Source organism: Ursus americanus, chromosome 15 (genome assembly GCF_024610735.1).
Source record: "Ursus americanus isolate L20-20 chromosome 15, mUrsAme1.1.p, whole genome shotgun sequence".
NCBI lineage: Eukaryota > Metazoa > Chordata > Mammalia > Carnivora > Ursidae > Ursus > Ursus americanus.
In genome coordinates this window covers 2,159,463-2,186,037 of record NC_142141.1, presented here as the reverse complement: position 1 = coordinate 2,186,037, position 26,575 = coordinate 2,159,463, and the positions used below count along the sequence as shown (strand labels likewise).

At 38.3% G+C, this 26,575-nt stretch overlaps 1 protein-coding gene across 9 annotated transcripts in view; it reads left to right on the top strand.

The window, feature by feature from the left end:
- Window positions 1-26,575, top strand: part of NSD1 (nuclear receptor binding SET domain protein 1) — a 147,569-nt gene that overhangs the window by 102,170 nt on the left and 18,824 nt on the right. For all 9 annotated transcript variants that reach the window (XM_045797579.2, XM_045798120.2, XM_045797888.2 and 6 more), the window contains 8 exons: window positions 2,088-2,206; window positions 3,108-3,251; window positions 6,093-6,216; window positions 11,838-12,038; window positions 13,374-13,553; window positions 19,693-19,849; window positions 21,317-21,522; window positions 24,874-24,986. In XM_045797579.2, coding sequence (XP_045653535.2) covers window positions 2,088-2,206; window positions 3,108-3,251; window positions 6,093-6,216; window positions 11,838-12,038; window positions 13,374-13,553; window positions 19,693-19,849; window positions 21,317-21,522; window positions 24,874-24,986 — 1,244 coding nt within the window. The remainder of the gene's footprint in view (window positions 1-2,087; window positions 2,207-3,107; window positions 3,252-6,092; window positions 6,217-11,837; window positions 12,039-13,373; window positions 13,554-19,692; window positions 19,850-21,316; window positions 21,523-24,873; window positions 24,987-26,575) is intronic.

Genomic DNA, 26,575 nt, shown 5'->3' with positions numbered 1-26,575 from the left:
CTCTGCACAGAGCCCAACCCAGGGCTCGATTCCATGATCCTGAGATCATGACCTGAGCTGAAATCAAGAGTCAGATATTTAACTGACTGAGCCACCCAGGCACCTGGGCTTGGAAATCTTTCAGATTGCATTTGAATCTGACTCCTGAAGGTTATACATGGTGATCTTGGTTCTGCCTGTAGGAGGAACAGGCAGGCCTTCATTCAGTAACAGATAATATTGTATTTTGAGCATTTCCTCTACCAGATCCTTTGTTTGTTCAGTCCTTTCGTTGCTTTAGGACTGTTAGCTTGTAAAGCATTACAGAGAGTTAGGATACTATCCATATTATCCCTGTTCTATGGAAAAACATGAAGACGAAAGAGGTGGCAGGGTTGAATTAAATCCAGACCTGAGCCAATTCATTGCCACACTACCATCTTGTTACCCACCCCAGATTTTCTCCATGCCAATTCTTTGTACCACTTTGATCATTCATCTGCCAGTGCCATTTATTGGTTAGTGTCATTTCTGAGATATTAGCCCAAATTTCAGCACGTGGCATCAGATGTGGTCTGCCAGCAAAGGGTATCATGGGAAGGTTATATTACATGTGATCTTTTTTTAAAAAAAGCTTTATTTATTTGAGTGAGAGAGTGAAAGAGCGAGCACACAAGCAGGGGGAGGGGCAGAGGGAAAGAGAGATGCAGACTCCCTGCTGAGCTGGGAACCCCACACAGGGCTCCATCCCAGGACCCTGAGATCATGACCTGAGCTGAAGGCAGACACTTAGCTGACTGAGCCACCCGGGCAGCCCTACACGTGTTTAAAAAGATTTTATTTATTTTTTGAGAGAGAGTGAGCAAGCACAGCGGGGGGGGGGGGCGGCGCAGAGGAAGAGGGAGAAGTAGACTACCCGCTGCGCAAGGAGCAGGATGCAGTACTCAATCCTGGGACCCCAGGATCATGACCTGAGCCGAAGGCAGACGCTTAAACAACTGAGCCACTCAGGCGCCCCTTAAATGAACACATCTTTAAATATGACCCATGATTATTAAGTTTTCTAATAAGTAAATCTAGTAGTATGTTAGCTTATGTTAACCTTGTGTTCATATATAATTTCATAGTCACCAGTTTGCTAGCTTGCTTTTAAAAAAACTTTGAAAATATCAGCTCTTATATTTTTATAGTTTTTATAAAACATACAACCTGTACTTTATTTTTTGTAAATTTCATCAACTGTTTCAGCTCCTGAGAATTTTGAACCTTTATTCTGCTATCATGTTAATTCTTCTTTTAGTCATAGGCAGTTGGCAGCTTTGATAGCAGAGCTTCTTCATCTCCATCAGGCAGTCCCAAGAAAGAGTACTAAGCCAGTTTTCTAAAGTCTAGACTTCATGTTGATAACCTAGCCTAATTATCCTGGAACATTTTATGAAATATCACTTGAGATTTCTCTTCATATTTCTGTAACAAAAAGTTGAAATATGTGTAATAGACAATGAGGGAGAGACTAGAATTTCATTTTATAAATATGCCAGATTAGATCATACATTTATTTTGTTGAATGTTCAAGATTTTAGTACTATTGTGTGAATATCCTTTAAGCCACTAAATGTTTTGGGGGAGGTCTTCCCTTTCCCCAAGCCAGATTTTTGTATTTCAGCTTTTCATCTTAATCCTTAAATCATACTGATATAATTTACTGTCTTTAATTGTGGAGGTCAGGTTTTAGTATCTTTTCCTGACTACTAAATATATTTCCTCCCCGTCTATAGGATATTAAAGTCCTTTGAGGAACTATGAAATCTTTCCTTTCAATCATGTAAAATGAAATTGCTTTAACCTATTTATTCATTTACCATTTAATCTGTATGAGACAATTTATATGTGTAGCTATTTCCCCAACTAATTACATAGTCATGGGTAAGTCTCCTCCTCTCTGTGCCCTTTTTCCTCATCTGCTAGGTTGGGGAATTAAATGGACTTTAAGATTGGTTTTTTACTCTTAACATTACATAATTCTATGAGGTCCTTTTAGTTGAAGATAGGATTTCTTGGACACGTGAGTGAATAGCCAGTAGGTAACGAATGTTTTCCTGTCATAGGCACTACCAAGATATTTGATAAACCAAGGAAGCGAAAACGACAGAGGCATGCTGCAGCCAAGGTGCACTGTAAAAAAATGAAAAATGACGACTCATCAAAAGAAACTCCGACCTCAGAGGTATTACTCAGTTCCTCATCTTTTGACCTTCCCAAGAAAATCTACTCTTCACAGTAGAGGCCACACCCCTCTTTCCCTTGAGTTTACTTAAGAATAATGTTCTGAAACAGCTAATTAATAGCTATGAGAAGACATATATGGCAACTATGGCTATGATCTTTTTAAAAGATCACAGCCTATGCTCTAGGTGTCTGATAAATTTTATAACTTTCATTACGAAGTAAGCTTTTTCTAAAACCAAAGCACAATAACAAGTAACCGTATGATCTGAATGAAGTTGGATATTGCCCTTTAAAAGTTGAGACTGCTACAATAGAGGGGAAACTCATTTGCTTATTTCTTGAGACCATCAACTGCTTAATTTTAGAATAATGTTTGTAAACATTGGCTTTAAGGAAACAAAGGTAGATTTAAAACCATTTCCTTGTAGAGCATCAGTGCAGTCATTGATGCTATCTCTGGCTTTTCAACTCAAGTTAAAGGAGAATTAGAACAGGTGAGAGGTCAGCTTTACACATTATGATACAGAGTGTTTCTTTCCAGGATAATTTGAATAGAATGCCCAAGGGGGGCATTATTTAGGAAACACTGATCTTGGAAGGACAAATAAGTAATCAAATAAACTTAAGAATGTTTTCTCTCCCTTAGTGAAACCTTAAAATGGAACAGCTCAAAAAGTTCCAGTGGAACAGCCTCAGAGCAGTTAGTGGCAGGGCATGAGGCGCCCACTACCCGCCCAATCACAGCAGGGTTAGAACTAACATTGCATGCAGTCCGCCCGCGTGATTGGCTGAACATCTGTAAGTGCTTAATGGCTAGACAAATAGCAGCCCAGAGGGAGGGGGTCAGATGGAGGAGACATCAATAATACAGATGTGGGACATTATTTTTTCTCTGCAAGGGAGAACTGATGACACACAGAACGGCTGCAAGCCCCAAGGAGACTGTTGAGGAGGGTGTAGAGAACGATCATGGGATGCCGGCATCTAAAAAGCTGCAGGGCGAACGAGGTGGAGGAGCTGCACTCAAGGAGAATGTTTGTCAGGTAGAGGATGTTGCCCACTTGCATTGTGATTGCTTGCTTGTATTTTAAGAGAAGCCCTCTCCATCTTCTCTTGATAACCCAGTCATGGTTAGAATAAACATTTTCCTGGATGATTCCCGTGGAGTCACTTCCCTTTAAGGATTTAAGTCTTACCCTTTCTCACAAAAAGAGAAAGGAAAAGAAATATTTAGTGTTGGTGAACCACTTGCCCTTGTTACTCATGAGTAGATGCCATGAAACAGGTCTGAGATGGGAGAAGGTGAATCTGTGATTGCTTAAAGATCATTTTCCTGTACGTTTCATGCTGTGAGAATCTCTGGGTTTCTAAGGAATGTTGCAAGGGAAGTTTTCACTTTGAGATTTCTTTTGCTTTCAAGTAGTGACTTCAGAGAACCTACCACCTGTCTTTTTATATTTACTTAATAAGTATTTATACAGTGTTCACTGTGTGTGTCAAGAGTTTCCATCACTTTATATATATTCCAGGGGTGCCTGGGTTAAGCAGCCAACTCTTGATTTCCACCCAGGTCATAGTCTCAGGGTTGTGAGATTGAGCCCCACATTGGGCTCCGCACTGGGTGTGTAGCCTGCTTAAGATTCTCTCTCTCCCTCTCTCCCTCCCCCCACTCCAGAAAAATAAATAAATTTTAAAAATAAATAAAAATGAAACTTTTACAAATATTAGGTCATTTAATCATAACAGTCTTGTGGAGTAGATTACCATTATTATCCTCATTTTTATAGATGAGGAAACTGAGGCACAGAGATATTACATAACTTGCGTATAGTCACACAGCAAATCCAAGCTCAGAGATGTTACATAACTTGCTTAAAGTCACACAGCAAAGCCGGGATTCAGACTCAAGCAATCTGGATTTAGTCTTAACCACTATGTTGTTTGTGTTGCCTCTCTGTAAAGAGCCTGTATCAGACTTGAGAGTAGAGACAATTAAATGAATGCTTTGGTTATGTTCTCTTTTTTATGGGCTTGATTTACTTTTGTAAATTCTTAAAAGCTGGCCTATAAAAATTTGAAGATAATAGGGGTTTTTTTTTTTTTGTTCTTTCTTATTGAAACAGCTAAAAAATAAAGTTAACCCAAGCCCAGAATATGTTATGATGAACAATAGAATTTCAGCTCAGTTTCTTTGTTTCTTCATTTTCACTGTTACATAAAGAAGGTTGATCATATTCCGATCAGCATCCAAGCACAGTGTTAGTCCTCAGAGACTATATGGCCACGAAGATTATCAACAAAAAATGGTTAAAGGGGTAGTTGCCTTGTGGTCTGGATTGTTTGGGTCATCTTTGTTTAAATCTGTTGTCCTTGCTTAATTTATTAATATCATGTCCTTTCACTCACATGGTTACCAGTTTGAAAGATGAATTACGTAGTCATCCCAGTTAAAGGGTTAGTCCATAGCATTTGTTTAATTTAAAAACATTCTATGATATATACCATAATTGATGTTTTCCTGTTCAAATGATGAAGGCGAATTTGTTTTTGTACATAAAAGCTGGTATCACTGGCACTGTGAATATATAAAACAAAGTAGATAATATTTATGGCGTTTGTCAATTTGTATGTGTGAATAGGAGATAATGGAAGAGCCAAAGTGTAAGACTAATTTATACTGTAGGTTGATTAAGACCTTGGGCTCTGTCTGCTCTTAAGACCCTGGCTCCCTCTGACATTTTTTCCCAAAGCTCTCCTACTCATTTGTTTATTTAAGCTTTGATGTTCAGTGGCCAAGACCTGTTGTTTCTTTGGGTTCTTGAAGATACTAGACTTACCTAGTCGCCCTTCCTCTTTCTTGTCTTCCACAGTAAGACTCTTTCATTTTTAGTATTTTCCTGCTAATCAGTATGGGGGGAAAAAGTCAGGCTGTTAGAGGGATGAAAGTAACAAATGTTGGAAATTTGTAGAATTTTCATAAATCTTATATTTTGAAAGCAACAGAGCCAGATCTTTATTTCTAACGCCCTGTCATAAATGACACCCTGTCTTAGATGAGATCGTCTCAGAAAGGTGACCTCTCTGAGATGGTTGTAGATGTATCTCAAATGTTGTTCAAACCTTGATCAGAGCCCTTTTGGGACTGTTACAACCCAAGTCTAGCTAACCAGTATCTCTTGCTTGCACTATTAGAGTAGCCTTCTTGATTGTCTCTTTGCTACTGTTCTCACTTTTCTCATTCTTGAACTCATTTTCCATGTAGTAATCAGAGGAATCTGTTTTTAAATGAATATCTGATTTTAGCCTTCCCTTTTAAAGCCCTCTAATGGCACACCTTTGTAATTAGAATAAAATCTGAAACTGTAGCGTAATGTGTAAGGCCACACAGTCAGGCTGTTGCCTTTCTCTTACCTCATCTTCTACCACTTCTAACTTTTGTTCACTTTAGTCCACTGACTTTCCTTACGATTCTCAGACATGATATAGTTTTTCCTGTCTGTGGACTTTCTGTACTTGTCTTCCTGGGCTTTCTGTCAGATCATGTGACTGACTTGTAGTTCAGAACTCCGTCTGAGAGGCCATTCACAATCACCCAATCCAAAGTAGCTATTTGAATTCTCTACTTAATGCTTATCATTATCTGATAACTTTCCCATTTGTTTGTTTACTTGTATTTTTAATCCTTAGAATATGTGAACCATGAGAGCCAGGAACTTTGTGGAACCTGGCATAGAGGAGTTAATCATTAAATATTGGCTGAATAAATGGTGGGCTTGCTTCTTTCTGGAAAGCTGCTGCTTAATCTTTGCCTTCATGAGGGCCTTCTGCTTGGGACTTTAAAAATCCTTTTTCTATAGACATACCTGTTTTCTTTCTCTTAACAGAACTGTGAGAAACTGGGTGAGCTGCTGTTGTGTGAGGCTCAGTGCTGTGGGGCTTTCCACCTGGAGTGCCTTGGATTAACTGAGATGCCGAGAGGAAAATTTATCTGCAATGAATGTCGTACAGGTGAAGTAGATATAGATGGGGTTTTCTTCCAAAGAGGGTTTGAGTTTTAAGTTTTTCAGGAAAAAGTCCCAACATTTATTGCAGACACTTTTTTATGGCAATACTGGGCTAGTTGGTACAGATGCAGATAGGTGCTGTGTGATCTTTGCCTGTAGAGAAGAATACCAAGTGAATAATGAATGGATAGTATAATATAGAGCAAAAGGATTGTAGTAGAGAGAGATTTATAGTGATAAGTGAACAAAGATGAGCCAGTTCCACAGAGGAAGATAACAAGAGTTTGGCTTTATTTATTTATTTATTTATTAAAAGATTTTATTTATTTATTTATTTATTTATTTATTTGACAGAGAAAGACAGCCAGCAGGATAGGGAACACAAGCAGGGGAAGTGGGAGAGGAAGAAGCAGGCTGCTAGTGGAGAAGCCTGATGTGGGGCTCACAATCCAGATCCCTGGGGTCACACCCTGAGCCTAAGGCAGACGCTTAACGACTGCGCCACCCAGGCGCCCCCAGAGTTTGGCTTTAAAAGAGATATGGAAATTGGTGTGGGGAAGGGAAGGACAAGAAGGTCCAGTAATGAAAGTATAGAATATTTGGGAAATAGGAGGCATAAGTTAATGTGTTTAGAGTTTAAGATACTTTAGGGAAGAGGCATTGGTAGTGACAAAGAGGGTTTCTGGATTACTGGATTGAACTGAGTGGTGATTACATAAATGTGTTTTCTTTCTGATTATTTGTGAAATGTAAACTTAGGATGCTGTACTTTTCTGTGTGTATATCATATGTCAACAAAACTGTTTACCAAAAAAAGGAAAGACATATTTTTAGAGTTATAATATATAGATCAGAAAAGGGTCAGAAACTAAGAATGGTGGATGGAACCACCTGTAAAGTACCTCACAGGCTGTGTTAAGGAGATTGTTCTTTCTTCAGCATTATATGCGAATGTTCCAGCATTTAAGTAGTAAGAAAAAATGGGGGCTGAAAGCTGTTACACTCCTAAGTCATTAAAGCCGCAAGTGTGAATGAACCTGCCCCAGGAGAAAGCATCTGGAGAGTGAGAAAAAGACCAACAAAAGTTCTCAGGGTGTGCTCACATGAAAAAAAAAACACTGGAGGGTGAGGAGGAGCTAGTCAGAGAATGTCTGTGAAGCCAGGGAGAGTGAGGTGTCGTCAGCAGGGGGCTATGTGGCAAAGAGACCAAGAAGGTTCTGGGGTGATAAGACACTGTTATATTTGGCGGTGAAAAAAGGCTTGACTTTTTGTCAGAGGGTGCCACACTAAACCTGGTTGAAGAGCAAATGGATAGCAGTATATACTACTTACAGAAGCTTGATATCCATGGAAAAGAGGGCAGTAGCTGAAGGGAGGATATTCTAGGGTCAAGAGTAAGAAAGTGTTTGTAGGATGAATGTTAAGAACCACATTGGGAAATAAATTCCTGCAACAGGAGAGGGAAGAATTAGTGGAGTGCAGGTACAAAGTGACAGGAGAGAATAATCTTGAAGAGACGAAAAGATAAAAGAGGAATGTACCTTGGAGTTGGGAGGCAGAATAAGGAAGCCAAAGTTTTTTCTTAGTTTGGTGAGAATGTTGGGGGAAAGGTGGTTTCTAACTTGAAGGGTAGAGTGTAGGTTTAGAGTAGCTCCTATGGGAACAAGAGACAGAATTAACGTCTGTCTGTAAATCAGTGGCTGTGTCATATTGAGTTATCTCCTCTTTCTGCCACTGCTTTTAGCAATGTGGGAATAAAAGCTGGAAGACAAGATAGTTGTGAGGTTATTTTGCCTCCTGCACAGTGGGCATGTGATCATTACGGGAAATAGTGCCATCCAGCCCTATAAATGAAATATAGGGGGAAAAATTTAGGTATGTGCATATCTCTTATCCTAATCTTAGGAAGATCTTGCCTTTTGTACAGATAATCCAGTTTTGCTAGTCTTATCTTTATTACAATGTGATATTCTCTGAACAAGTTATGGCAAAGGTATTTTTTAAAGAATTAACCTTACTGAAGTATAATTTACCTTCTATAAAATGTGCTAGTTTTAATGTTTTGATAGGTTTTGATAAAATTTATATACACCTGTGTAACCACAACCACAATGAAGATTGAGAAAATTTCATTTCCATTGCTCCAGACGTTCCCTTGTAGTTAGTCCCAGTTGATCCTTATGCCCCTCATTCCCCCCCCCCAATCTATTTCAGGCAAACAAGGATCTGCTTTCTGTAACTACACATTAGATTTATCTTTTTAAGAGTTTCATGTAAGTGGAACAAAATGTATGTAGTTTTTTTGTGTCTGGCTCAGTGTAATGTTTTTGACACTCATCTGTGTTAATGTGTGTATCAGTATTTCATTCTCTTTCTTGCAACAGCTTTATTGAGGTATAGTTGCTGTACAGTAAACTGCACAAAGTGTAATTTGGTAAATTCTGACATGTGTGTGTTCATACCCCTGTGAAACCATCCCTCAGCGTAGTTAATTTGCGATTCATCAACATTGTTGTAGGTACTGAGAGTTCATTCCTTCTTATTGCTGGGTAGTACTCCATTGAACAGATGTATCACAGTTGGTTTATTCATTTATCTATTGATGTACATTTGGGTTGTTCTCAGGTTGGGGTATTATTAATAAAGCTGCTGTGAGCATTCATGGCTTTGCATGGATACATTTTCTTTTTACTTCTGTAAATATGTAAGGGCAGAATGGCATGATAGGTATATGTTAACTTTTTAAGAAACATCCAAACTGTTTTCCAAAGTGTTGGTACCATTTTACATTCTTAACAGGAATGTATGAGAGTTTCAGTTCTTCCACATCCTCATGAACTTGGTATTGTCAGTCTTTTTAATTTTAGCCATTTGGACAGATGAATAGTGGTATCTCATTGTGGTTTTAGTGTGCATTTCCTAATGGCAGATGATATTGTGCATCTTTTTAATGTGCTTTTTTGCCGTTTTCCCTGAGGAAGTATCTGTTCAAATCTTTTTTTCCTAATTAGGTTGTTTATTTTCTTACTGTTGAGTTTTAAGAGTTCATTATATATATTCTGGATACAAGTTATTTATCAGATACATACTTCTAAATTATTCTACTAGTCTGTGGGTTGGTTTTGAAGAGGTTTTTAATTGAATATGAAGTTGTTCATCAGTTTGTTCTTTTTAGAGATTTTGCTTTGGTGTCATATTGAAGAAATCTTGCATAACCCAATATCACAAAGCTTTTCTTTGTTTTCTAATGAAAATTTTATAGTTTTAGGTTTCATCTTTCTGTCTAAGGTCTGTTTTGAATTAATTTATATGACATGAGGTAGAGTTGCTGTTATTTTTGAGGGTAGCAGATTCTACCCTGGTTTTAGTCAAGATGAATAGAGTAAGAATAAGGGAGTCATTTCTTATTGCTTGTGGCTTACCCTATTTTCCTAATATGGAGTGACCACACCATAATTTAGGTTATTCCAATTTAATAATGTCATCAGGCAGTATGTAGTTTGCTTATTTCCAAATGGATAATTAAAGTTTTGTCTTAAAATCATTATTAGCTGGGTGATCTTATTGTTTGTAGGTAAGGTGGGGGTTTTGTTTGTTTGTTTGTTTGTTTGTTTGTTTGTTTGTTTTTAAATGAATTCCTTTTTCCAGCAAGTGTCAGGGGCAAGATTCATATTCAGGTCTCTCAACCCTGGGCTCTTTCCCTTACTTTGTGTTGCTTCTCAGAGAGAGGTAGTTGTTTCTTTTCTTTTCTTCTCCCCCTACCCTTTTCTTAAACTTTGTATTACAGAAATCCTCAGACATTTACAAAAGTAGGACAGTGTAAAGAATCCCCACATATTCATCATTTAGCTTCAGTAGTTATCAGTTTTCTGCCTCTGTTTACCCATATATTTCTATTTATTTTTTATTTGTTTCAGGGGTACAGGGCTGTAATTCATCAGTCTTATATAATACCCAGTGCTTTACCCATATATTTCAAAAGGTCTAAGACAACTTAAAAAAATACCTGATGTGTAGCAAAATTATACAGCAACTTTTTTTTTTTTTAAAGATTTTATTTATTTATTCGACAGAGATAGAGACAGCCAGCGAGAGAGGGAACACAAGCAGGGGGAGTGGGAGAGGAAGAAGCAGGCTCATAGCGGAGGAGCCTGATGTGGGGCTCGATCCCATCACGCCGGGATCACGCCCTGAGCTGAAGGCAGATTGCTTAACTGCTGTGCCACCCAGGCGCCCCTATACAGCAACTTCTATGTGTCACCTACTGCCTAGTCCCATTTTCAGATTTTCCCATATGTCTCAAAGATGTATTTTTACAGTATTTTAATCAAGATCCAAATAAGACTGCCTTTATTGTATTTTTTGATATGTCTCAAATCTTTTGATTTAATCTTTTAATCTACAACAGTACACCCCCCTCCTATTTTTTAATGTCATTTATTTGTTGAGACAGTGGTCATTTGTTCTGCCAAATTTTCCGCGTTGCAAATTTGGTTGATTGCATCTTTGAGGTGTCCTTTTAATTTGTTGCTCTATCTTCCCTATTTCCTGGAAACTTGTAGCTAGATCTAGAGGCTGGATTAATTTCAGGTCCGTTTTCTTCTGGCTGGAATGCTTTGTAGGTAATGTGTACTTCTGTTGTGTCACATAAGCAAGCATGTACCGTCAAGAGTTTCTCACTTAGTAATGATCTTAAGGTTGTTCAGTAGGTTCATGGTGTCAGTCTGATCAGTGTATTACAGGGTTCTTTACTGTGATATTGTGATTTAAAATAAATACATATTTTGGTCTTTCCCTTGTGGCACAGAGCTCTCAAAACCTTGGCCTCTCCGAGTGGTGAGAGTGATAAAGATGTCCTTTGTGTGTGTTTTATTATGTTAATAAAAGACACACCTGAGGATGGGGGCTTGATTGCCAGGAGAACCAACCTTATGATTAGAGGGCTAGAACTCTCAGTCCTATCCCCCAAATCTCTAGGGAGGAGAGGAGTCTGGAGGTTGAGTCAATCCCCAGGCGAATCGCTTAATCAGCCTATGCAATGAAGTCTCCCTTCAAAACCTCAAAGGATGGGTTTGGGAGAGCTTCTGGATTGTTGGTGGGTGTGTGGAGATTCAGAATAAAGTGGTGCTGTTGGAGAGGCCATGAAAGCTCCACACCCTTTCCTCATACCTTGCCCTGTGCATCTCTTCCAGCTAGCTATTCATGAGTTTTATCTTTTCATGATAAACTGGTGATCCAGTAAATAAAATGTTTCTCTTAGTTCTCTGAGCCATTCTAGCAAATTAATCAATCAACCTCTGATTTATAGCCAGTCAGAAGTATAGGTGACAACCTGGACTTGAGACTGGCATCTAAGGCTGGGGGCAAGGGCCATCTTGTAGAACTGAGTCCTTAACCTGTGGGATATGATGTTACCTCCAGGTATATAGTTTCAGAATTCAGTTGAATTGTAAGACACCCAGCTGGTGTTGGGAGAATCGCTTGATGGTACGGAGCCCCCCCACCCCCACCCCTTTTTGGAACTTGGTACAGAATTGTGTACTTAACAAACTTTTTATCTAATAGTTTAGCATTGGATGAATTCTTAAATTGGTGTTAATTTATTACCTTCCTTTTGTTTCTCAGGAATCCATACCTGTTTTGTTTGTAAGCAGAGTGGGGAAGATGTTAAAAGGTGCCTTTTGCCCTTGTGTGGAAAGTTTTACCATGAAGAATGTGTCCAGAAGTATCCACCCACTGTCATGCAGAACAAGGGCTTCCGGTGCTCCCTTCACATCTGTATAACCTGCCATGCTGCTAATCCAGCCAGTGTTTCTGCATCTAAAGGTATGGGTTTCTCACATGGACTCGTCTAATTGTAAAACCTTGGTTTCATTGGTAGTTTGTATTTCCAGGTGCGATGTGGCATGTCTCTCTTCATGGCCTCTCTAGCTTTTGTCAGAGTACCAGCATTTTATGTGAGAGAGAACAAGATAATGGACTATTCCATTGGTTCCCACATTGTATTCTGTGGAGCCCTGTTGTTATGTGGTGGTTTCAAATATTTGGATTTCATGTGATACTTAGTTTGAGAAAGTGTTCGACTGTACATCTTCCTCTCCCTACTACATTAGACTAAAGTGCATTCTTTTCCTATGGACCCTTTATATCTGTGTGTGTCAGATGTGATATTATTCAGGCATGAATTTAGGATAGGATTGAGGTTTTGTTTTGTGTTGATTGTTTCGTTTTTTTTAAATTGGAAACTTCTCTCCTGAAACCTCTTTCCTGCTTTATAGTTAGGTTGAGAGCTGAGCTTCCAAAGGTGCCTGTGGGAATATAGGTAGAGTTAAGCTTTTACGTCTATTCTCATTGGGAAGACAATCATTTATTTCTGTTGGATAATAATGGGATCTCTAACTAATTTTTCCTAAGCCAAATACTATGTCTCCACTGTTAAATGCTTGTATGCGCAAAGAGCCCCTACTTCTCCCATAGGGGATTGAGCAGGAAAAATTTACCAGTATTCTGACTTCCTTGTAATTAGACTGGCAGTATGTTTTATAATATGATTTCCTGAGCCTGTAGATCTCATCGGTCTTAAATACAGTAATTTCACTCACTTGATCAGAATTACAGTTTAACCATCAGTTTATCTTCCCCTTTTCAGTTGTTATTATAGTTTGCATTTAGGTGGTTTGGTAATGGTTTTTAGTAGGTGATGTATATTAGAGGACATATTTTATCTGGAAGGGGTGAAAAGGTTCATTTACCTAAAAGTTTAGGCTTTAAGAATCACACAGTACCAGGCAACGAAAGCAAGCATTAGTCTTTCTCCTAGCTGACCTTTTATTCAGATTGTGCACATCCCCCCTATTTAGTTTCAGGCTGATGCCAGGTTTCCTAGGAGTCAGGGCAATGGATTCAATAGAGCTTTCCTTGGTGAGGCAGGCTCACCTAACAGTTGTGGGTTGTGACTCCTTGTGGCAACTTATCACATAGCTCCCATCTGAGCTTTTCTTAGTGAATTGTTTATTTTATGATCCCTTGGAGTAGTGCCTCCTTCTATTAGTGACATTTTCTCAGTGCTGACAAAGAGATTTCAGTAACTCATGTTGCTTTTATGTTTAATCTCTTTTGTTTTTCTTTTACTCCTGGTTTTCCTGCTTCTTGTAATTTTAGGTCGTCTGATGCGCTGTGTCCGCTGCCCTGTGGCATACCATGCCAATGACTTTTGCCTGGCTGCTGGGTCCAAGATTCTTGCATCTAATAGTATCATCTGCCCTAATCACTTTGCACCTAGGCGGGGCTGCCGAAATCACGAGCATGTTAATGTTAGCTGGTGTTTTGTATGCTCAGAAGGTAAGACATGGCTGCTTAATGTACGAATAGTCTAAAAAGATTAATACAATATTCTAATTGCAACAAAAATAATTTTCTTCACATTGCTACTAGAGAAATACTGAAGTAATGTTCTGAATTAGTGATAACATAGCAGAACGTTTAATCTTGGTTTTTTTCCCCAATAGGGAGAGGTTTTATTTTATTTTTTTGAAGAATGACCTTATTTTTATTAAAATGATGAACAAATGAAGGGCGCCTGGGTGGCGCAGTCGGTTGAGCATCTGACTCTTGGTTTTGGCTCAGGTTGTGATCTTAGGATAGTGGGATCGAGCCCTGCCTTGTGCTCAGCTCTTAGCATGGAATCTGCTTGGGCTTCTCTCTCTGCCCATTCCCCTGTCCCCACTCCCGCGTGCATACATGTGTGCACACACACTCTTTCAAATAAAGAAATAGATCTTTAAAAAAATAAGATAAGCAAACAATAAAAAGACAAGGGAAAGGGAATAAAATCACCCTTGGAAATGGGGGAATATGATCAAATGGTACAAACTTCCAGTTAGAAGATGGGTAAGTTTGGGCGACTTAATATACAGCATGGTAACTAGTTAATAATACTGTATTATATATTTGCAAGCTGCTGAAGAGAGTAGATCTTAAAAATTCTCACTACCACCAAAAAGAAAAAAATTGTAACTATGTGAGGTGTTGGGTGTGTTACCTAACCTTACGTCAGCCATCATTTCATAGTATATACATGTATCTAGTCATTCTGTTGTACACTTTAACCTTACCCAATGTTATAAATCAGTTATAGCTCAATAAAGCTGGGGGGGGGAGAGGAAAGATAAACTGGAAATGAATGAATGATTGATCAATCCTAAATTGTCCCAAGTCCCACCATCATAAAAAACCATTGCTTAATTTTAAGTGATACTACTTTAGACATTTGTGCACATATCCGGATAGCAGGGGTAGATATCTAGATAGAAACAGTTCTAGAAGATGGTATTCTATCGTACAATTGTGTTTCTTTCTTGTTAAATCATTTATTCATGAATTTAAAAGGATGAAACAAAGAGAAAATGAAGAGATTTATGAATGTCTGTAAAATGTTTCTTCACTGTTAGGAATATTAATTCCTAGACGTTCTTCTAAGGTGGAGGAAAAATAAATGTTATATCTTTTTTTTTCTTTAAACTTAAAACATACTTCTCCTTTAGAATAGTCAGTGTTATGCTTCTTACATACATTTTCTTTCCATTTTTCACAGCCTGATTTTTATTAGTTATTTTAAGTGGATGATGTAGTCATCATCACCAGTCTATTTACTGTGGTGTTTTTATAGTTCACGTTTCCTTATTCTGATTGTTCTTGTGGTGGACTGAGCTGCTAGGATATGCCCACAGGTGCTGTAATTCTCTGCTGAGTTTATTCGTCAATTGCCTTGTATACCATAAGCCTGTGTTGGGTTGCTATAAAACGTTTAAGCTATATTTCTTTTTCTGAGACTGTTGTGGACGTTGACTCACAATTTTTTCTGATGTTAAGGGTGACACCATTTCTCTTACCTAGTTTCTTCATTACTTTTTTAATTGACGAAATTTTGTTGATTAGTAATTTGGGGGGGAACAACTCAGTTTTCTGTTTTTGAATACTTATTGGTGATGTAATTTCATGAAAACTTGGCTGGTTATGAACATTTTGAGGGACTTTATTTGTTTGTTTATTTATTTATTTGAGAGAGAGCGTGTGCTCAAATGGAGGAGAGGGACAGAGGGAGAGGGAGAGGGAGAATTTTAAGCAAGCTCCACATCCAGCCCGAGCCCAATGCAGGGCTCAGTCTCACGACCCTGAGATCATGAGCTGAGCTGAAATTAAGAGTCAGATTCTTAACCAACTGAGCCACCCAGGTGCCCTCTGAGGGACGCATTTGAAAAGTCAACATGTATAATTGAATGAGCATCCCTTTTGATAAATTTGGATATAGTGAATAGTGCTAAAGCCAAAAAAAGTTTTTTTGACTGCTTTATGTGATTGAAAATGGTCAATTTGGACTTTTTTGTGTGTGTTCTTAGATTTATGTAACATGACAATTTAAGGAAAAGTTATACTTAACTGACTAGAGTTTACACCAGGCCATGGTTTGTGTCCTCAAACTATGCTACTAATATAGAGTAAATAAAAAGAATGTTAAGTGCAGCTGTGGGTAGAAAGGGCACCTTTGGTGTGGAGATGTTTTAGTTCACAAAGCGGGCATTGTTTTTGTTCTTACAACCCTGCTCCTTATAACACAGTCTTGTGGTAGGCACTGCTGCTTCTTTAGTGTACCACCCTTCTTTTGTTTAGAAGAAAGTTAACGATAAGAGTTCTGGTATTTAATAGCATTTCAATACAACTTTCTATAATCCTAGTCTTAGACTAAAAACAGGTTTCTGGGAGGCTGAAGTGTAAGCTCCAAAAGTTTCCTACATTTCTTGGCGATGGGATGATGAAGCACTTTGAGCATTAGAACGTTTCCTTTTCTTTTTCTTTTTTTAGAGAGAGAGAGAATTTTATGGAGGCTCCACACCCAGGATGGAGCCTGACGTGGGACTTGATCTCACAACCCTGAGATCATAATCTGAGCTGAAATTCCGAGTCGGATGTTTAACTGATTGAGCCACCCAGGTGTCCCAGGATTAGACCATTTCTAATTCCAGAGTGGGCTGAAATGAATGAGATGGTTTAGAGTCAGGGTGCCCATGTGATGGCATTCCTGACACTGAGCGTTCCAGCTGAAAAGCTACTGAGTCCAATAATGGATACTCATAATGATAACTGAGTCCCCTAGGAAACTTAGCTGCAGCAGCAGCCCTCAAAGTGTGATCCATGATCTTGGGGAAGGGGTAAGGACCCAGAGGCCCTTTTAGGGGCTTCCATGAAATCATAACTCTTTCCATAATAGTAATAAGATATTACGTGCCTTTTATAGTTTGTTGACATTTGCACTGATGGTTCAAAACCAGTGGTGGGTAAAACTGCTGGCACCTAATACAGATCAAGGCAATGACTTTAAACCATACAAGTACAATCAGTCATTGTACTTTGTGTCACCACACTCAATTAAAAAAAAAAAAAAAAGGAAGTTTCACATAAGAATGTCCTTGAATAAAATTTATTAATTTTATTAAATCTCAACCCTCAGGTGAACACTGTTTTAATATTCTGTTATGATAAAATAGGAAGTACACATAAAGTGTTTCTGTTGCATACTGATGGTTAAGTCAAAGCACTCATGCAGTTGAGTGGCACCTGTGTGGTGCAGTCGGTTGACTGTCCAATCCTTGGTTTCAGCTCAGGTCAAGACCTGGGGTTCATGAGATTGAGCCTTTGTGTTAGGCTCCCTGCTTGGTGGGGAGTCTGCTTGGGATTCTCTCTCCCTGTTCCCTCCCCCAGCTGTGTTGTGTGCTCTGTCCCTCTCTCTCCCTCTTAACTCAAGTAAATAAATCTTTAAAAATAAAATATTTGCAAAAATGTTAAACACTGTTTTTTATTTTGGAAAATACAGCTATTTTTCACCAAAAAAATGTTATTTATGTTAACATAATAGATTTATTGTTTTTTTTAAGTGAATTAATAAATGTTTTAAAAATTTCTTAGTTTTGGTTCTGTTTAGTAAGTTCAGTATTTTTTTTTTTTAAGATTTTATTTATTTATTTGACAGAGATAGAGACAGCCAGCGAGAGAGGGAACACAAGCAGGGGGAGTGGGAGAGGAAGAAGCAGGCTCATAGCGGAGGAGCCTGATGTGGGGCTCGATCCCATAACGCCGGGATCACGCCCTGAGCCGAAGGCAGACGCCCAACCGCTGTGCCACCCAGGTGCCCCAATAAGTTCAGTATTTTTAGCCTATATAAACAACACTTCTTTGGGAGTCTCCATCATTTTTCAAGAGTATAAAGTTATCCTGAGACCAGAAAGCCTGAGAACTGCTGGTCCTACTATCTAATATCTAAGATTCTCCTGCTATTGGACAACAGGGAAAGAATAGAGCCTTAGGACATTTTTGCCCATGTATAGGAGAAAGCTGAAGGTGATCATTAAGAGTATTAGGACAGTAATATGGTAAACTGCTAAATTGAGAGGAACCAGTTCCTGGAATTCAGCAGTGTGCTTAAATTTTTTCTCTTACCTCTTCCACGAAATGTCACTTTTCCTCTTTTGGCTTCTTTTGATGTTGCATGTCATTTTCCCTCTTTTGTCTTACTGTCTTTCTCCTATACATGTCCTTTACTGCCACCAGATAAACACTTCTGCCTATCTCCCATCCATCTATCCAGATTAATGCTGTTGATTTCTTTTCTCATATTCTCTCTCATCTCATATCATATTATGTCATTCCCTGCAAAACTGTTTGCCACTATTTCCCCTCAGCTCTGTCCTTAGCCTTTCTTCAGTGGGTATTCTTATGCGCAGATTTCTTCTCGTGCTATATAACCTCCTTGTAAGGCCTAGTGCAGAGCCTTATTGTACATGAAATATTTCTAGTGTGTTGTGAAAACCAGCTTAGTGAAAGGAAGATTCTTCTACCAAGTCTATATAGTTGGCAAATTATACTGGTAATCAGATTGTGACTCAGCAGATAACTAAGCATAAATAGGACATATTCTAGAAGGTATATTATTGGGGTAGGTAAATTATGTGACTGTACCTCACTCTTATGTCCCATGCTGAAATTGTTCGACTCACCCAATGAAATGCACAAGAATAGCTAAATATGAGTTTCAGAGCAGAGAGTACAGGCTGTATATATTGAGTAAACAAGTTCTTCAAACTTACTGTAGCAACAGACTTTTTTCCAAATGAAATATCACTGAATCAAGCTTCAGTATACAACAGGGAGAAAAGGAGAGCTTCTCTAATTGAAAAGGAGTTGGGTCTTAAGCGCACAGCCCTGGCCCCAAGAAAATAAACACCCCAGAGCTTGTTTTAAGAGCCTGCTGTAGATGATTGAGAAAAGGAAAAAGTCAGCATGGGTAGGATGGTGTCACAAATTTAAGTTTTTTATAGGATATTATGAGACAAAAGGGGCACAGTAAAACCCAGATGGGTGTGGATATATACTTTGCTAAGGCTTTATCCCCCACTAACTCTTTAGGATGAGACTTGGACTTATATGCTTGAGTCTAGCATGTTTGACATATTCTCATTTCTGGTATAACAGGGTATTTATTATATTCCTTAAGTATGAATCCTCTTTATCTGAAATTTTTTATAGTCTGCAACATGAGGATTTCAGCTTCAGATATATAAATTGAGTCACTCTGAAAATCTTTAGGAAGTGAAGATTCATTATCATTGCAATATATGTAATTATCCTGTTTGAAAAACCTCAGTGGAGAGGGGAAAACATTTATTTAACTGAAGTTTAGGCAACTAACCACATTAGTACCTATTATTTTTGTCACCAGTGAAAATCACAGATATTTCGGTTGTAGATACCTTAAATATTTTGCAATCATTGTCACTGCTAGATCTTATTTTTGTATTACAAAGAAACATATATAACTCTAATCTCTTGTTCTAACATTTTGATGATTATACCTTAATGTAACAGTGTCCTTTTAATCTATGTGTTAGGTTTAAGCGTTTATGTTATTCTGAAAAGAGCCCATAGGTGTCAGAGTGCCAAACATAAAAAAGATTAAAGAGTTAGTAATTTAAAAAGAGGGAAGGAACTGACCATATGGGGACTACTTATGTGTCAGACATTACTGGGCCATTTATTCACTTGTTTAGTCTTCAATTAGGTGTGATTATTTACTGTTCGTTGTGGGAAATTTAGCGTGTTGTCTTTTAGTGAAGAGAAAGAAAGAAATGTGTATATGCACATACTTGGCTTTGAGAGGTTGACTTCTGACCTCACTGCCCTAACCTAATTTTGCCAATAGGATCTCCCGTTTATTTGCTGCGACTATAATAAACCCTCAGGGTTGTGATTCACAGAAATATTGGGAGAGGGAATAAGTGCTCTTGTAGAAAAGTCTTTCTGAATAACTAATTAAATTACTAAGCCCTTCACTGGGAGATAAATAATTGGTTAGGAGCAAAAGCTGTTTCAGCTGGGTCATTATATGCAGCCTTGTGATTCTGAGTGCCAGATTTTTTGATTCCCACAGGAGGCAGCCTTCTGTGCTGTGATTCTTGCCCTGCTGCTTTTCATCGTGAATGCCTGAACATTGATATCCCTGAAGGAAACTGGTATTGCAATGATTGTAAGGCAGGCAAAAAGCCACATTACAGAGAAATTGTCTGGGTAAAAGTTGGACGATACAGGTGAGTGAGCATAAAGGAGATTGGCAGTGATTTCTTTTACCATCCTATCCTCTGTTTCTCGGGATCTCAGATACAGTGTTTAATTCTTTTTCTCTTCTCTTTTCTTCTCTTTCTTTCTTTCTTTTTTTTTTTTTTAATTTTCCTATTAGGCAAGGTCCACCCCTCTCCCCATTGATTTTCATTATAAAAGAAAAAAACTCATTTTTATATTTTGTGATTATATGAATAATACATATTCTCTGTAGAAAATTCATTAATGAAAGCAAACCATAACAAACAAGGAAGATTACATTGCTAACAGTTTGACATATTTACTTGGAGACATACCAACGCATATACCCTCAAAATAATTGGCCTTATATTTTATACTCAGTTTTGTGTCTTTTCCTTTTTAAAATTATTCTTACTGAACATGGACCATACAAAAGAATATAACATGCATGATTTAAAAGAATCAGAAAGGAACATCTGTGTATGTACCTCCCATTTAAAGAAATAGCACATTGCTGGTACTTTTGAGGCTCCCTCCATGACCCTTTCTGAATCCACTTTCTCCCTACCCCTGGAGGTAACCTCTATTCTGCATTTTGCGTTTTTTATTCCTTTGCCTTGCTGTAATGGTTTACCAAATATATAATGTTTTCTGCATGTTTTAGACCTTTTCATAAAGAATAGTTGCTATATTTTCCTGCAACTTGCTTTTTTCATTTACTGTTATACTCCTGAGATTTATAGCAGTTAGTGCAGTACTGTAGTTCATACTTTGTTGTTCTACGTTTCTTCTTGATATAATCTCACAATATAGTGCAGTTCATTTATCCATTCTCCTCTTTGGACTATGAGCATTTTGTCAATGTTCCTTATTGAACATGCACCGTTTTTCTAGGAAAGGGGTTTCCAGCTTAAATAACTAATACCAAATTGTCTTCCTAAAGCGAATATAAAGCATTGATTTATATGCTTTTTATTTTATTTTCAGGGGGCATTTCTTGGCGTTATTTTCTGTACCCCTCACAATTATTGAAACTTTTACTTTTTAAAGGCCAAATTGTATTTCGTTGTATCATATACTGTAGTTCCTTTATCATTCCCTAAATGTTGAGCATTTAGAGTATTTCCAGGTTTTCATTCTTATATACTTCAGTGAACATTATAGTCAAAGCTTTGTTTATATCTTCTATGAGATAATTATTATTTATTGTTAAATTATTATTTCCTTAGTAGATTCCTTAAAGTAAAATTACTGAGTCTAAAAAGTGTATATGTGAGCACATCTGTGAGAGTGGCCATTTTCATGTTTTCAGTACATATGACTTATTCTTTAGTTAGATTGTAAAAATGCACTAGGTTGGACTTCCATGTAGATAGGCAGACATTGCTGTTCCTTATTCCTGTGCTAAGGTAGGTCATTTTCCTAGTGTCTTGCAGTCTTCTAAAGGTTTCCTTCTTTGTTTCCACCTTTCTCAGGTGGTGGCCAGCTGAGATCTGCCATCCTCGAGCTGTACCTTCCAATATCGATAAGATGAGACATGATGTGGGCGAATTCCCTGTGCTCTTCTTTGGGTCTAATGACTATCTGTGGACGCATCAGGCCCGAGTCTTTCCCTATATGGAGGGGGATGTGAGCAGCAAGGATAAGATGGGCAAAGGAGTGGACGGGACATATAAAAAAGGTAACTTTATCCTTTTTTGTTTCTCAGGCCAACACAGACCTCTATATCTATTCTGTATCTACAGACCCAAGTGTCTATTCTGTTATGTGTTAGAATTCACATATGTTCCATTAGCAGCTGTGTTCTGCTCTCTGGGTCAGCTACAGGATTTTATAGGAAAGTTGATCCACATTATTCATTATTTTTGAGCCTAATCTTTACGTAACAGGAATTTCCTTGAGGGAGGTTTTTTGTCTTAGCAGTTCTGTTTTCTCAGCATCTTATCAAGTACTGGAGCTTTGGAACTGTTTCATAGCTTAAGCCCTGTGGTTTGCTAGACAAGAATCAGAATCTCTAGTAGAGTTGTCTTTGTTCCAAGGAAGTTACAGAGTCGTTAATAGAGCAAGATGATACAGTGAAAGTCAAAGCATAAATGTTCTGAATCAAAGATATTTTTAAAGCTGGCATAGCAGCAAAAGAGTGGGGACATTTGGGGTAGACAGGGTTGAGTCAACTATGAGCCTCAGTTTTCTCTTACTATATAATGAGTAAAGGTTGCTCTGAGAATTCAGTGAGGTAATAAAAACATCAACTGGCAGAGCACATAGTTGGTATCCCATTAATGATAATTATCTTCTTCCTAGCTGTCCCTTGAAAGGCAATATAGGTATCTCTTGTTAATCGAATATATTTGGACATTGAAGTATATAGATTTTGTATGGTGAGGTGGAGATTCTAAGCAGGTGAAACTTTGTCATAAGGTGAAGATTCAAAGAAAAGTAAATAGGCGAAACTTCCTGGACCCATAGGGAACAAGTTTCACAAGGTTCCATTTGCCTCATGTCATTTCAGTGGGTCCTCACTTACCTATTGGCCATGTGGTTTCTGTGTAGATAAGGGTTATTAGTATTAACACTATAGGAGCTTGGCTCTTGAGTCTTGTAGTCTTAGATGGTTAGGGACCACTTGACCAATGTCTTTGCTTGTGTAGAGCTGGACACCACAGAGGCTGGGGGAGAAGGAGAAGTTGTAAGGAATACCACAAGTCTGATCCTGCTGAATCTCCGGGATTCTACCCATCCTTTCTTCCTTCCTTCCTTCCTTCCTTCCTTCCTTCCTTCCTTCCTTCCTTCCTTCCTCTCTCTTTCCCTCTCTCTTTCCCTCTTGCTTTCATTCATTCATTCATTCATTCATTCAGATATTATTTATTTATTTGTGAGAGAGAGAGAACAAGTGTGCACGCAAAGCAGGGGGAGTGGCAGGCAGAGGGAGAAGCAGGCTCCCTGCTAGCAAGGAGCCTGATGTGGGACTCAATCCCAGGATCCTGGGATCATGACCTGAGCCGAATGCAGACACCCACCGACTGAGCCACCCAGGCATCCCGATTCTGCTCTTTCTGTGCCTCAACCCTGGGCTGGCTGGGTGCCTCTGCCTTCAAGGAATACATGTTTTTATGGGGGAATTGAACACAGATACAAGCAGTCAAAATGTTACTCATTGCGTGTTGTGGCAGAACTGTGTATGGTATGCTATGGGAACAGACCAAGAGGAAGCGTTAACTGTGCTGGGGATCAAAGTTTGGAAGTCATGGGTTGGTTTTTTTCCAGGTGGTTTTGAAGAGTGAATCTTAATAATAATAATTATCATTTGTTGTTTGCCAGGCCCTGTTCGGTTGTTTTCTGCTTTAAGTCCTTGTGGCAACAGTATAAGTTAGATGTCATTATCCTTACCTTACAGATGAGAAAACTGAGGCACATAAAAGTTAAATTACTTGCCCAAGGTGCCAGTACCAGTAAGTGATAGAGGAACGTTTCAAACTCTAGCATTCAGGCTCTAGAATCCAAACTCTTCACCCCTACACTGATGGCGAGGAAGTTAACAAATGAAAATGTTGTTAACAAGACAGCGCATGTGAAAGCATACATTAAATCTAACATGTTGAGTGAGTGACCTCTAGCTATGTGGTATAGTTTAAGATGGGGTTGGGGGAACACAGGACTGTTAGCCTGAAAAGGTGGTAGGTAAGTTACATGGCCAGAGCAGAGTTTTTAGAAATCTTTGAGTTTTGGGACCATAGAAGGTGAGAGCCTGTGGCCAGGGATGGCCTGTGAGGTTGCTGTTTTGGTAGTTCCAGGCAGAGATGACAAGATTGACACAGTGAAGTGTCCCTGGGGTGGAGAGGATGATGGGTACTTGAATAGACATTAAGTAGACAGACTAGGCAGGACATGCTGAATAATAGAATGAAGAAAGGAGTGATTATTTACAAACAAACAAACAAACAAACAAAAACCCCAACTTAGAGGACTCTAGCCAACAAAAGCTCTGTTAGATGTTTAACAGGGAAATGGAGAAAGGGGATGGACCAAAGGGGATATTTTCTTTAAAGAATTGACAGAATATGGGGAAAGCTACAGAGAGGAAAAAGGGAGAAGAATTGGAGTTCTTTTCAGAATTTTTAATCTAGGTTACAAGGAATGAATTTTTAAAAAGAAGAATGAATTAAAAATTTGTTTTAAGTGGAAAAGAATGAGAATCTTAAGATTTTGTTGGACTTCTAAGATATTATAATCTTTTAAGCATATGGAAGTACAGGACTTGAATACAAATCAGCTATGAAGATCTATATATCATTACAGCTAATAGTTGATATTTACAGAATGAATCTTAGGAGAGGAATAGGACAGGTGCTATTTAGAGAATTAGGCAAGAAGGAGAGGAAAACTTCAACTTTGAATTTCTTCCAGAGGAATGCATGTTACTTGGCACCTAGGAGACAGAATGTTTCTGGAGGCAGGAGGTTCAGAACTGAGGAAAGAATTAGGCTTAATTAAGCACGGTGACTTTGCTGAGCAGATGCAGTCTCGTTGTCATTAGAAGATGTTATTTGTGGGCTTTTTCAGATCATTTAGCCGGATTTGTTTTTAATTTTCCTCTGAAGGTGGTAGTCTATATCGTGCCATGTAGTGGTAGATTATTTTTTGTCTTAATGCTATATCTGAATACCCTGGGACTATAAATTAACTTGAAAATAGCAATCATATGTACTTCTTAGTTTTCCATATAGTGTAGGCTGATTTTTTTTTAAGATTTTATTTATTTGTGAGAGAGCGAGCATGTGTGGAGGTGGGGGGTGGGGAGGGAGAAGGAGGCTCCCCATTGAGCAGGGAGCCCTATGCAGGCCTTGATTCCAGTACCCTGAGATCATGACCTGAGCTGGAGGCAGACACTTAAATGACTGAGCCACCCAGGCACCCCAGTGCTGGCTGATTTTTGTCTAAACCATGGATTTTCTCCAACTTCAAAGGGAAAAAAAGGCGAAATAAATAACTCCACCCAAAGTTAAGTGACTTGTGCTGTGTGTTTTCTTAGCTCTTCAGGAAGCTGCAGCAAGATTTGAGGAGTTAAAGGCCCAAAAAGAGCTAAGACAGCTGCAGGAAGACCGAAAGAATGACAAGAAGCCGCCACCTTACAAACATATAAAGGTGAGAAAACACTGCAGGAGACTGTCTCCAGAAGAGACCCCGTTATAGAGTGCTGTCTTCCTGCTCTGTTCATGAAGAAGACTGGAAGCACAAGCGCAGTTGCTTTTAGGTAGAGGTATGAACTTGAAAGAAGATAAGAAAAAGTTCTAGAGCACCATTCCTAGCACATTGTCTGTAGTTTATAAAAAGTCAATTGTGTGTTGATAACTTTTTCTGTTGCCCTGGAAAGTCTTCTTATAGAAGTGAACTGGATTAGAGTCTGTGCACAGGCAACATCTTGCAGTTTGAAGGGGATTCGAGAACCATGATAAAAAATGATAAATAGCCCTGAGATAGTATGAATAATACACATGGTAAGTATTCTTGGTAATGGTTGACACTAAAGATATTTTAAGTAACCACTATGATTAGGTTTCCCAAGGTCAGGAGGATTCGTGTTAGGTGTACCTAACCCCTAATGTGCCTAGTGAAAGAGTCATCACCATTTACCATCTGGGTCCAGTGGACCCTTTGTATTTTTTAACGTTTTAAATCATTTTTATGAATAATTTACAGAAGTAAAAAATGAGACTACCCAGGTTCTTGTTGTAAAATATTTGTGGGATGTTATTTCTGATTAAGAATACCGTATTTCTTTTTTGTCAGTAGAAATTCATTGTTAGTGTATCCATTGATATTTGAGTTTCTGAAGTCTTAAGAGTCTGAAGTTTCATGTAGAGATCAATTTCACCACCATCTTTAGAGTCTAATATGGTCAAGTATATCCCCAAGTATTCTATGGGACATATTTAAACTAAAAAAACTTTTTTTTTTTTAAATCTGAAATTCAAATTTAATCAGGTGTCCTGTATTTTTATTTGCTCAAGAAAGCAACCCTACTAAAAGCAGACTACAAAGATGTTATCCTTAATCTTTCATACTTTCTGGAAAGATGATTTAATACTTTGGGCAATGCAATAGAGAAACTAAAGTGTGACTGTTTCATTGTTGCATGCATAAGCTTTTGTGATTCCATCACTTTTCTGTTTTCTTGTTTAGTCTTTTTTTGGTATAGGTGGGAATCACTGATGAGTAACTATGAATAATGATGAAACAGTAAAATGTTAATGAGATACAGTAGATTAAGAACATGAAAATTCCATAATATAGCTTGGATTTTTTATTTCTTTTTTTATTTTATTTTATTTATTTATTTTTTTAAATTATTTTTTATTATATTATGTTAGTCACCATACAGTACATCCCCGGTTTCCGATGTAAGGCTCGATGATTCATTAGTTGAGTATAACACCCAGTGCACCATGCAATACGTGCCCTCCTTACTACCCATCACCGGCCTATCCCATTCCCCCACCCCCCTCCCCTCTGAGGCCCTCAGTTTGTTTCTCAGAGTCCATAGTCTCTCATGTTTCATTCCCCCTTCTGTTTACCCCCCCTTTCTTTATCCCTTTCTTCTCCTACCGATCTTCCTAGTTCTTATGTTCCATAGATGAGAGAAATCATATGATAATTGTCTTTCTCTGCTTGACTTATTTCGCTTAGCATTATCTCCTCCAGTGCTGTCCATGTTGCAGCAAATGTTGAGAACT